The 12043-nt window shown below is 47.4% G+C and overlaps 1 protein-coding gene across 7 annotated transcripts in view; it reads left to right on the forward strand.

Moving 5' to 3' along the window:
* NSMF (NMDA receptor synaptonuclear signaling and neuronal migration factor) overlaps window positions 1-12043 on the forward strand; it is a 32909-nt gene that overhangs the window by 4090 nt on the left and 16776 nt on the right. For 4 of the 7 annotated variants that reach the window (XM_072633182.1, XM_072633179.1, XM_072633178.1 and 1 more), the window contains exons 3-6: window positions 1901-2386; window positions 5074-5149; window positions 9743-9811; window positions 11945-11997. In XM_072633182.1, the coding sequence (XP_072489283.1) occupies window positions 1901-2386; window positions 5074-5149; window positions 9743-9811; window positions 11945-11997 (684 nt within the window). The remainder of the gene's footprint in view (window positions 1-1900; window positions 2387-5073; window positions 5150-9742; window positions 9812-11944; window positions 11998-12043) is intronic. The other 3 variants (XM_072633181.1, XM_072633180.1, XM_072633177.1) reach the window with 1 other exon arrangement.

The following is a 12043-nucleotide window of genomic DNA, read 5'->3' on the forward strand; positions in this document are numbered from 1 at the left end:
CTGTTCCTACTTCCTCTTACTGTTTTCTAGCCCCTCACCATGCACACACACACACACACACACACACACACACACATGCATGCATACATACACACATATACACACACAAGCATGCATGCACATGCACACACACGCCTACCACCTGATAGATACTTCTTTGTGCAATCCCACAGACACAACACAATACCCAACATGTAGAACTACAACACACAAAGGATGTAATCAGGCACAGTTAGCACAGTGATGCTTCTGTTTTCTTACTTTCTCTATGTGGGAAAGAAGAGGGAAGTTGAGAGAGGGCTAGAGAGTGTGTGTATGTGCTGTATGTTGTACGTGTTGTATGTGTGTGTATAATACTAACATGATTCTGGGCTCCCATCCAGCAAACACCTGCCCCAAGCACCACAAGACATGGTTCTAATTCAAAATTTAAGGATCTATCTTAGTACTATTGTATGGGAGGCTATTATTATAACGTTACTATTTTTTGGACGCAGGAGATCCCAGGGGGTTAGCACCTCCCAAAACTCTTTTGCTTTCTTCAGATCATGGCCCAGGATGGTGGGAGGTTTGTGTGAGGGAGCTGGTCACATCTCTTCTTGCTCATATGTCCACTTTTGACTGGGGACAATTGTGGGGCAGACCCACTCTCACTTTGGGTGAACATCCTAATTTGGAGCACATAGAGCCAAACCCAGGTTTTCAGAGCTTTTTGCACCCCACCCCATTTTCCTTCCACCCCTAAGTAAGTCAAAGACTAATTCAGAATGCTGGGAATTTATTTACTGCTATGAACCGCTAAACTTCATTATTCTTTCATCATCTTAAAAATGATGAAAGCTAGTCTCCAATATCCCCTACACACCTCTTAAATAACCCTGCCTCTTCCAACAAGGATGTAACCTCCTTTGGACACCTTGTTGTCTTTGGCTGTGATGTATTATTGATGGCTTCAGGAACTCCTGAGGCATGTAGAGTAGGACTTCATTTTCTGAATTCTCATTTCTGCTTTTAATAATTTTCTTGTTTCTTCCATTGGATATCAAGCTGCTTACTTTTAGCTTTCATATCTCAGGGGAATTAATGTATTTGCTTTTGATAGTCCCTTACCCCCTTTCTAATTTGCTGTTTCTAACATGGTTTGGGAAAGTGTGTTAGAACTGTATGTAAAGTAAGAATAAGGAGGCTCTGAGAGGCTCTCGAACATCGCTATGTGCACCTTGGAAGATTTGCTCAGATTCCCTTTTTGCCTCCTTCCTGGTTCTCAGCCAGGTTCCAGACAAGGAGGCTGCTGAGTCGTTGAGTTCTGGATAGACTGACGCTTCCTGTTGCTGTAAACATCCAGACAGATTTTGTGTGGCTGGGGAAGGGGTTTGTAGAGATTGAAGGAATCAGACCCCAGCATAGGGAAAAATATCACCAACTCAGGGTTTAGAGCAACTCTGAACTGGTTTTATTGTTTGTTTTTTAAATATATATACATATATATATATATTGACCACTGTATTTTAATAAACTGGTTTCTTTTATAATCTTCTATATCTTATTTATTTTATGCATTTAAATGCATTGTTCTGAAAAGGATTCCATAGGCTTCACTAGGCTGCCAAAGGCAGTTTATGACAAAAATGATTAAGAACCCTTGGTCTAGTGGTTAGAAATGACACCTTACCAGTTATGACCAGATATCAGGACCCAGGTCATGGAGTCCCTTTAAGAATGTTTAAGACAGAGATCTGTATGGTTTATGGTAGTCACTAGTGAGAGGCAGGGGACTGGGTTAGGTGATAGACAAAGGCCATGGTGCCTCTGAGCTGGTCTCTACCCTGACCCTCCCTGGTGCCCTCACCTTCCTGAGCCCATCTCTCCCTGCTCCACCTCCATGGTGCCTCTCTTTCAGATCACCTATTGGCTGATGCCTTTGCTGGCCAGGACGAGTCCCCTGAGATGCAGCCTGCCTCCCAAAACAAACGCCGCCTCTCCCTCATCTCTGATGGCCGCTATGAGGGGGGTTTCTTGGAGGAGGCGGCAGGTGAGAAGGCAGCAAGTGAGGGCCCCAAGCCCAGGGTCTACACAATCTCTGGGGAGCCACCCCTGCTGTCTGATCCCGAGGCAGAAGGCATCGAGCTGTCAGTCATGAAAGGCCGGCATCGGGAAGAACACCACCGGAGCCAACCCCTGCAGGGCTCAGGCAGCAGTGAGAGTGTCGGCCGGCCCTGCAAGAGCTGGGCTGGCAGCCGCCAGGGCTCCAAGGAGTGTCCCGGCTGCTCCCAGCTGGCCCCGGCCCCTTCCCAGCAGTCTTTTGAGCTGGACCAGCATCAGGCCCCTGAGCCCTCAGGCCGTCGCAAGAAGCTGGAGCGGATGCACAGCATCGACCGCGTGTCTGGTGAGTTTGAACTCTGTACCCCATACTTGTGAAGTCTGAGGGAGGAGCTGAAATTTCCATTCTCCCTCAGTTCATCTGTCAGTCCTTACAGATCCTCCCCCTTGCCCACCAGATGGCCAGTGCCTCCCATAGGCTCCAAGCTCTGAGAGAGCGCACAGTTGGGAAGGAGGCAGGATCAAGATCAGAGAACATCCAAGTTGGGACTTTGGTGGCCACCTAGATCCAACCCCTGAAGGCATCCCCCACAAGCTTAACAAATGGTCATTCTTCCTCTGCTTAAAGACCTCAAAGGAGAGTCCTGGGGCCAGCCAAAACAAATGTAGCCTCTCCTCTGTGTGGCAGCCCTTCAGACCCTTGAAGATAGGTATCATGCCTCCTTCCATGCCCCCTCCCCAGTCTTCTCCTCTCCAGGCTACAGATCCCAATCCTTTCAGCCAGTCCTCACATGACATGGACTCAGAGCTTTTCGCCATCCTAGTTGCCCTCCTCAGGACACTTTTCAGCTTCACAATGTTCTTCCTCAATGCTTGGACCCTAGAACTACAGCACTCCAGAGGAGGTGTGCCAGGGGCCAAGTCCAGGGAAAATACCACAGCCCTGTTCCTGGCAGCTGTGCCCTTCGTACAGCCCAGGATCACACTGTGGTTTCTCCATCACCCTGCTGACTCATAATGAGCTTGCAGTCGACTAAAACCCCAAGATTTTTTTCAGAACAGATTCTGCCTAACCGAGCTTCTTTCATCTTCTCATACTTGGGGTTTTTGTTTGTTTGTTTTTTGTATTCAAGTATAAGGCTTTCCATTTATGCCTCTTGAATTCCATCTTACTGGATTCAGCCCAATGCTTTTCCATTGGGTCCATTGAGATCCTTTTGGATCTGGGCTCTGTCGCTCAGTGTATTTGTTCTTCTCCCAGCTTTGTGTTATCAAAAAAGAAGGAGCTCCTTCAATTCCTCCATAGGGGAGCTAGAGGAGGAGGAGGCAGACACTCAGGGAGCTCACAGTCTGGCAAAGGGGTGGCAATGGTGCGGGGTGGGGGAGAGCGTAAGAGGCTCTCTTATGCTTAAGGTAGGTATGGCTAGAGAGCACTTCATCTGAAAAAGAGCTGAAGGTCCTAATGGACCACAAACCTCAAGTTAACATCTAACAGCCAAGAAAACTTTGAACTTGGGTCTCATTTAGAGAGGCCTAGTGTCCAGAATGAGGAGGTGATCTTTCCACTATGCTCTGTCCTGGTGAGTCCATGTCTATCATAATATTGTGTGCCCCTTTGGGTTACCCCATTTTAGGAAGGACATTGTTTAACTCAAGATCAGCCAAAGGACGGCAGTCAGGAGGTCAAAAGGACCCTGAATTCATGCCACATGAGAATTATTTGAAGGAACTGGGCACACTTCACTGAAGGAAGGAATTGATAAGAGGCATGAGAGGTGTCTTCAAGGAATCCAATGGTTGTCCCCTTTCGGCAGGATGTTTCTCCCTTCCCATGAGTTCTGATTGACTCTGGGGGCAGAACTAGAAGCTGTGGGTGGAAGGGACAAGTTTAGACTTGATGTGAGGAAAGATTCCCTAACAAAGCAACTCAAAAATGTTATCAGTTGTCTTAGAGGTAAGGGCTCCCCCATCACTCAAGATCTAGCAAATTCTAGCATTTTCATTCGTTGGGTATGTGTAAGAAAAATTATTTTCACGGTATGAATGGATTTATTTTTTTCTCTTTTAAGTAGTATTTTTTCCAATTATATGTAAAGACAATTTTTAACATTCATTTTTTATATACAATTTTGAGTTCCAAATTTTCTCCCTCCTTTTTTCTATCCTCCCTAAGATGGTAAACAATTTGATATAAGTTATATATGTGCAACCATGTAAAACCTATTTCCATATTAGTCATGTTGTGAAAAAAGAAACAGAACAAAAGGAGAAAACCGTGAAAAAAATGAAGTAAAAATAGTCCGCTCTGAGCTGCATTCAGACTCCATCGACTCTTTCTGGGGATGTGGAGGACATTTTCCAACATGAGTCTTTTGAATGGATTTAGATGGTCACAGCCATCCCTTCCAACTCCAAAACTACGAATATTTAACTCAGGTTTAAAATCTAGCGCTTCAGTTTTACCATCTTGTGACTTGAGGCAAGTCACTTCTCTCTGGGCCTGTTTAAATGAGAGGACTGAGCTAGGTGATCGCTAAGGTCCATTATTGATTCACAGTCTTAGGATGCACTTAGCCACGTGGGAAGGACAGGATTCAGGGCCCAGGGCTGGGCTGCTCAGAGCATTCCCTGGCCAGGGAAGGAGAATCCTCTGGCTATAGGCTTGGGGCCTAGAAGTCTAATGGTAGACAACTCAATGGGAATGGGAGGCCAGCCCAGGGTCTCTGACCTTCATTACCGTAGAAAAATACTGGAAGCCTGGCTGAAGGGCTTCTTTCTACCCATGAGGCCCCACAAGGAGAGATATCCCAGACTTATCAAGTCAGGCTTCTCTGTTAGTTGAAGGTTATCTTGGAACCTTGAGCTTTTTCAAAATCTTTCAATCACCATTCATTCCCCTGCTTCCACACACACCAAATAGAATTTCCTTGAATAAATAAGCATAGCCAAGAAAAACAATTCAGTGTGTTGGCTCTGTCTGAAAATCCATCTTACTCAGTCTATCACCTTTCTACATCCTCTTGTCTTCTCCAGATGAGGTCCCTGTCCGCACCTGGTTCCCCAAGGAGAATCTCTTCAGTTTCCAGACTGCAACAACCACTATGCAAGCGTGAGTCACTTATGTAATGCTCCTTGATGGGTCTGTGTGTCTCTGTGTGGGAATGAGTCACAGGCCTGGGGTTGGTACCTTTGGATATGTGCAGGTTAATGTATGTTTAAGTCTGTATAGAGGTTTGTGTTCATGTGTGTACGTGCACACATGTGTGCCTGTGTGTGTGAACACACCTCTTTCTATGAAAATGAGTGTCTGTGTTTGAGTGTGTGTAAGGATTAAGCAGCTTAGTGACAGAATGGACAGAATCCTGGGCCTGGAGTCATGAAGACCTGAGTTAAAATCTGACTTGCTAGTTATATGATCTGGGCAAGTCGCTTAAGCTTCTGCCTCCCTCAGTTTCCTCCTCCATAAAATAAGGCTAGTAATGGCACCTACCTCCCAGGTGGTTGTAAGGGTCAAATGTAGCCACATTTGCAAAGTGCCAGGCACAGAGGAAGGGCTATATCAATGTCAGCTGTTATTATTTTTCCTAACTCTTGGATGCACTGTCAACTTTCTTGGGCTTTCTCTCCTGTCCCTAGCTATCAGAGCTGATATAGAAAACCTTTGCCCTCAGTTTCTCCTTTCACTTTGTTGTAAATCTCCTGCCATATCTGACCCCTCTGGACCTGCCTGTCCCCTAAACCTGCCTGGGTTCAGGGCTCAGAGGTCAACTAATCAACAAACATTTATCAAGTGCCTACTGTATGCCAGGCACTAAGCTGGGCATTGAGGATACAAGAGCAATGAAGCAGACAACCCCTACCCAACCAGAGATAGCTGGGTGGCACAATGGCACAGAGTACTTGGCCTGGAGTCAGGAGGACCTGAGTTCAGATCTACCTCAGACACTTCCTAGCTGTGTGACCCTGGGAAAGTCACCTAAACTCTCTTTGCCTAAGCTTCTGTTGTGAGGATCAAATGAGATAGTATTTGTAAAGTGCTTACATATTGCCAGGCACATATGTGAAGAAACTTATACTTCAATGCAGAAGACAAGTATTTCAGGACAAGGGAGTTTGGAGGGTGGGCACTATCAATTGGGGGGATCAGGAAAGACTCCATGAAGAAGATAGTCTAGAAGAGGGGGATTCTAGGAGGCAGAGGTGAGGTGGGAATGCATGGGCTATGCAAAGGTATGGAAATGAAAAGAGGGAAAGCCAACAGGGCTGGATTTCAGAGTGTGCTTAATGAAGCTGGAAAGAAAGGTTGAGTTTGGACTGTAAAAAGTTAAACAGAGGAATTTTTATTGGATCCCAGAGGAAATAGGGAGTCATAGAAGTTTATTGAGTAAGAAAATGACATCATTAGGTCTGTGTTAAGAAAAATCACTTTGGCAACAGTGAGTAGGATGGACCAGATTGATAAGAGATTTGAGGCAGGGGAAGCAATCAAGGGGCTGTCACAGCATTCCAGACCAGAGCTCTAAGCTAAGGTGGTGAGCTGTGGGAACCCAGAGCAGGGGTCAAATGCAAGGTGCTTGGAGGTATCCCTAATCTCCATCCCCTTCTGCCCCTGCCTTAGCAACCATTTCCTTCTTTCCCTCTTGCTCCCCATATCCTGCCATATATCCTCCAGATCCAGATTTTCTGGAATATATTCTCTAGGACAATTTGAAAATTGTGCAGTGGGAGAGATGTATGTGCAAAAGAAATGTGCCCCTCTCCCCCAAGAGGGTTGGGAGAATAAGCGGGGATTGAATATAAATTTCTTGAGCTCATCTTTGGACTTCTGTGAATCCACATGGGTCATCCAGACTCTTCAGACTAGATCTAGGTAACTCATGGCTCCAGAGGGGGGAATAGTTGTCCCCTCCAAAGATTGGATGGAGACGCACATTCTTGAGCTGGATTGTGTTCATTGGCCTCTCCTTCCCTCCGAGTGTCCTTCTCGGGCCACATTCCCACCTAATGACTCTTTCTATGGCTTCTCCTCCCCCAAACAAAGGACACAGGGTTTCTTTCCTCCCACTAAGAAAATCAGTCGAATTTTACCTGAACCACAATGCCCTCCCAAAGTTCATAGAAATCAACATCTTGCATGTGTGCGTGTGTGTGTGTGTGTGTGTGTGTGTGTGTGTTGGGGTATGGGGGCTGAAGGGGAGATCAATCTTCATGTATATGGCTCTTGACTGCCTAACTTTCCTATTGCTTGTATGTCTTCATGTTTGTCTGGTTTTGTCTGTCTGGGTGTCTGTCAGTCTGATTGCATTTTTACCTGTATGCACTGGACTACATTTCTGCCTAAATGTATCTGACTTCAGCCCTGTCTGCACATATACGTGTGTTGCATGTCTGTGTGTGGTGGTGTTTGTTTGACTGTATATCTGACTACAGGTGCCTGTGTGTCCTGATTCTCTCAGTACCTCTGGGCATTTGGCTGTGTGGATCCGTGCCTATCTGTCTGTGTGTGTGTCCATGTTTGTATCTGATTACATGTTGGTCTGCATATCTCTGATTGCAGTTTTTCTTGTGGGTTTGTTCATACATTTCTTTCCGTGTATGAATGTATTTGTTTATATAGCTATGAAGCGTTTGTATGTCTGCTTGCTGAGGTATGTCTATACTTGTCTCTGTGTATCTCTGTGTAGGTGTATCTGTGTACCTATCTGTAAACATGTGTCTGTGTGCATCCTGGGCATTTGGGCATTTGCGTATCTACATGGGCGTAACTGTGCCAGTAATTTCCGTCCTTCCCCCGTCTTCTAGAGACCCTCTTTCTAACTGCCAAGCATCCCAGAGTGTACTTGACATCTCATCTATGGGCCTGAACTCCAGTTATGTTCACAGAACTGGGAGGAAGCTCAAAGATCATCTAATACAAACCTGCAGGCTTGGGCAGATGTTGCCTCTACAGTCCCCATGACAGGAGGACTCTCTCTTCAAACATCTATAATGAGGAGCTCAGTGCCCCCTGAAGCAACCCACAAAATATTCCTTTGCTGGTGGGAGTTATGAAAGCCCTCAATCCCCTTGTTAATAGGCAATAGATGCTTTCAGAAAAACCTGTTCATTAGTTGAATTTTTTATAAATCAAATACCACCTTAAACACATTGGAGCAAATTTGATGTGTAAAGTAACTTTCAAAGAATTCATTTAGGTTCTTGTTAATCATCACCCCCTAATTTATCTTTGGTCTGACTCCACATTTTTCCAACATGGAATTAGCTTAAATTGAGGCACACTTATCTCTCCTTGACCATCATTTTCCAGACCGAAGGTCAGCTCCAGTTAGTCTCCCTACAGAAGTATCGGCTCCATGGCCACAGGTCCCAGAATGAGCTCATGTAGAAAGCATCACCCCCAGGATCTACACCTCTAAGAACTAGTCTTGCCTTTCTAAGTGCCACTAGTACTCCATGAGGGCTAGTTTATGGGCCTCTGGGGACCTAAGATCCTGTAACCCTTTAAAAATGCCACCCGGTGGCAAGGCTATAGGGAGTGGGGATGAAGAGGGGTTTAGCAGTTTAATTTAACAAATGTTTTAGGAACTTACTGTGTGCTAGGCACTAGCTATTCAATAATAAAAAATAACACAGCTCTTGCCCTCAAAAGGGCATTGTACTGGGAGAGGGAAGGGGAAGGTCTATTGCACATGCACAGATAAGCATCCTGCAAGAAGGGTGATGGAGGCAAATGAGCTATCCAGACAAAGTGCTCTAGAAATATTTGAGGAGGGAGAGGCTGATTTCAGCCAGGGAAACTAGAGGGGCTGCACGGAAGCATCTGAGCCTTATAACTGAAATGTTCACTTGGCCACAGCCATCTGGACCGTCCCCTTTGGATGGGCCAATTCCTGACAGACACCTGAACATGAATAGTTACCATGTCCTTGTGACCCCCTCCCCCTCAGTTTTTCCTAGAACTTAGGTACCCCAAAGGACCTGGGGATCACCTCTCCTCGCTCCATCCCTCCCACCCTTTCACAGTGCACACCAAGTCTTTCTCAGAATGTGGCAAGCCTTGCTGCTTCAAGTGAAGGGTCCTTGCTCTGGAGGAGAAGAGGAGGATCAGGCTGGAGGGAGGGGCCGCTGTTGGAACTAACCTTCCCTAATCATCTCTTCTCTTTCCTCTCTCCCTCCCTGCCTTCCTGCGGCTCTAGCATCTCGTAAGTAGATATGTCACCCTCTGTGTGTTTGTAAGCGTCTCTGATTCCTCTGGTGATTCAGTGTGTTCCTGGGGAAACCCCTTTCACACTCCCCCATTTGCCTTACCATGGTTTGAGCTGACCAGGCTGTCTTCAGTGGAGTTCAGGTTCAGACCCTGGGACCAGGCATCCCTCAAGGGGAGGTGTGGTGGAAGGGACCGAGAGTCCCCCACACACAGCACAAAGGCCCTGCTGGGGGATGGAGAGATAGACAACTAGATGGGGGGAATGCCCCCTTTTCCAGGCAGGCTCAGAGGCAGGAGGAGCTGGGAACCCCCTTTTCTGCTCTCCCTGAGTTCCCAGTTGCTCCCACAAGTGCTGTGCAGATGATTCCTTGCCCTGGCTTACGCTAGTCCCCTCTACCTCTCGTCATCACTCTGCTGGGAATACGTGCCTCCGTCTGTGTGCTGTCCCGTGTGCTGGGCAACCCTGGGGGTTAATGACATGCCGTGGTTTCTCAGGGTGTTCAGGGGCTACGCTGAGAGGAAGCGCCGGAAACGAGAGAATGATTCCGCAGCCGTAATCCAGAGGTAGGGCCTGGCAGCCACAGCCAGCCCATGGTGTTCACCCCTGTCCAGAGTCTTGTCTCCTGTCTGTGGTGTGGTCATGAGGGAGACAGGCTGGCCTAATAGAGTGGGGAGGATGGGGGCTGGTTACAAAGTCCCCTTGGTCATATTCTACCTTGGGAGCTCCTTGGTGGGATGGTTGGCCAAAAAGTACACAATAGCCCTTCACAAAGGTTCAGGGTATAGGTAGGGTCATTAATACAGCCTGGGGGAGAGAGGGGAGCAGAAAGCTTTCAGTGGCTGATGGGAACTAACCCTGTGACTGCAAGGAGACAATGAGACCCCGTTAACTGTGCAAGGGAAGGGCTGCCAAGGACCTCCTATGAATATTTCCATAGGACCACCCTCCCGAAACTCAGGATCTTGACTGGACAGACACTTTCTGCTCTGTCCCCATTTCTAGGGGGCAACTAGTAGGAAAACAGACCCTGGGACCTCCTTAAAATTCAGAACTGACCAGTATGGCTGTCTTTGTGGCCCCAGGTGACTAGGGAAATGAAAGCCCCCAACATGGACTTGAGCCTGGTGTAGCCAAATGATTTGCCATTGCTTGGTCATGTATTCAAGTGCAGCTGTGGTCTATAGGGCAATTAGAAGGGAACTGAGAGCCTGAGCTTCCCAAATAGAGGGCCACAGCAAAGCAGGGAGAGATCCAAGGTCTCTGGATAAGCCTTAGGGACTAGAAGCCTGACAGCTGGGTCCTAGAAATATGAGCTATGGCCTAAGTTTCTGGCCCCTGTGGCTACAGAAAACCTACAGAGTTTTAGAGGAAGGTCAAAAGTGTGGCTGACCTGTTGGTAATCTGTGGATTCCTCTGTTAGTGGGTTCCAGGTGCCCTCGAGGAGGGATAGGGCAAGCACTCCTTAGCCTGTGTTTGAATACGAGATTTCTCCTGCCTCCACCACCCTGAGGAGCACATGAGCAACCATGACCCTTTCTTCTGAGAAGTTCTGAGCATTCTCACTGCCCAGCCTGGGGAGTAGCCCAGTTCCAGGCCAGATAATGAGCTCCTAAACATGGGCCTCCAAATGCCTCATCCCCTGCTGCCTCATCTCTGGGTCCCTAGAATACTCTCTACTCAGTCATTTGTCAGTGACATTCTATCCAAGCTTACCTAGTCCTGCTGTTGGGAGCTCAGGACACACAAAAATTCTTGTACAGAATTAGGGAAAGGGTCAGGTGAGGGACACAGCCCCTGCAGGATGTAGGGCAAGTAGAAGCCATCTCTGTGGAGGAAGTGAAGCTCACCTATAGCCTGGAGAAGAATCGGGGTCTGAATTCACAGAAGGGAAAAGGAGGACATTGCAGGAAGCTAGGACAGAGGAGGGGGAATCAGCAACTGGCTTGTTCAAGTCAATGAGATTAACCTGGGCATAACAACTTAGAGTGACCTGTGTTAGTCTGCATTGTGGAGAACCAGGAATTCTGGGGCACGGACTCTGTATTGATCCTGTATGGCCACTGAAGGTTTTAAGCAAGAAGCGACATATGGAGGAAGCATTTTGACGTGACCTAAGAGGGAGTGGAGAGGGCAGAGGTTGGACACCATTATGGATGAGGCCTAGTTGGCCGTGTGGAAGATACTGTAACAGAAGACTCGAGGGCTTGACAAATGAATGGACATGACTGGGAAGGGAGGACTCTAAGATGACCCAAGTGTTAAGCCAGGGTAATGGCGGGTGGAGAATTAGAGGTGGATTGGGGACGACTAACAGGAATAGGAAAATCAGAAGGGGTGTCTGGGAAGAAAGAGGATGAGTTCAATACTAGACTATGTGTGCGGTGTCACCCATCATCTGCTCTGCGGTTCAACATGCTTTAGCTACTTGTTCCCCTATCCTACGTTATGGCTCCCCTCGTCTTCCTTCCCCAGGCTGCTAGAATTGTTTGATGGATAAACAGATGGGTTGGACAGGCAGACTGATGGATACATGGATGGACAGACAGATGGATGATAAATGGAGAGATGGCTTCATTCAGGCCATGGAGTTTGGGCAAAACTGAAATCCTCCCCTTACCTCCTCCTGTTGTTCCAAAACCCCTCTCGCTGAACTTTCACCCTTATGGCCCCCTGGTTTCTGCTTCTCCTCCTGCCAGGAACTTCCGGAAGCATCTGCGTATGGTGGGCAGCCGGCGTGTGAAAGCCCAAAGTAAGACTGGGAGAGGGGGCCACTGGGGGTGGCGTTCCTAAGATGG

Source organism: Notamacropus eugenii, chromosome 1 (assembly GCF_028372415.1).
Source record: "Notamacropus eugenii isolate mMacEug1 chromosome 1, mMacEug1.pri_v2, whole genome shotgun sequence".
Taxonomy (NCBI): Eukaryota; Metazoa; Chordata; class Mammalia; order Diprotodontia; family Macropodidae; genus Notamacropus; species Notamacropus eugenii.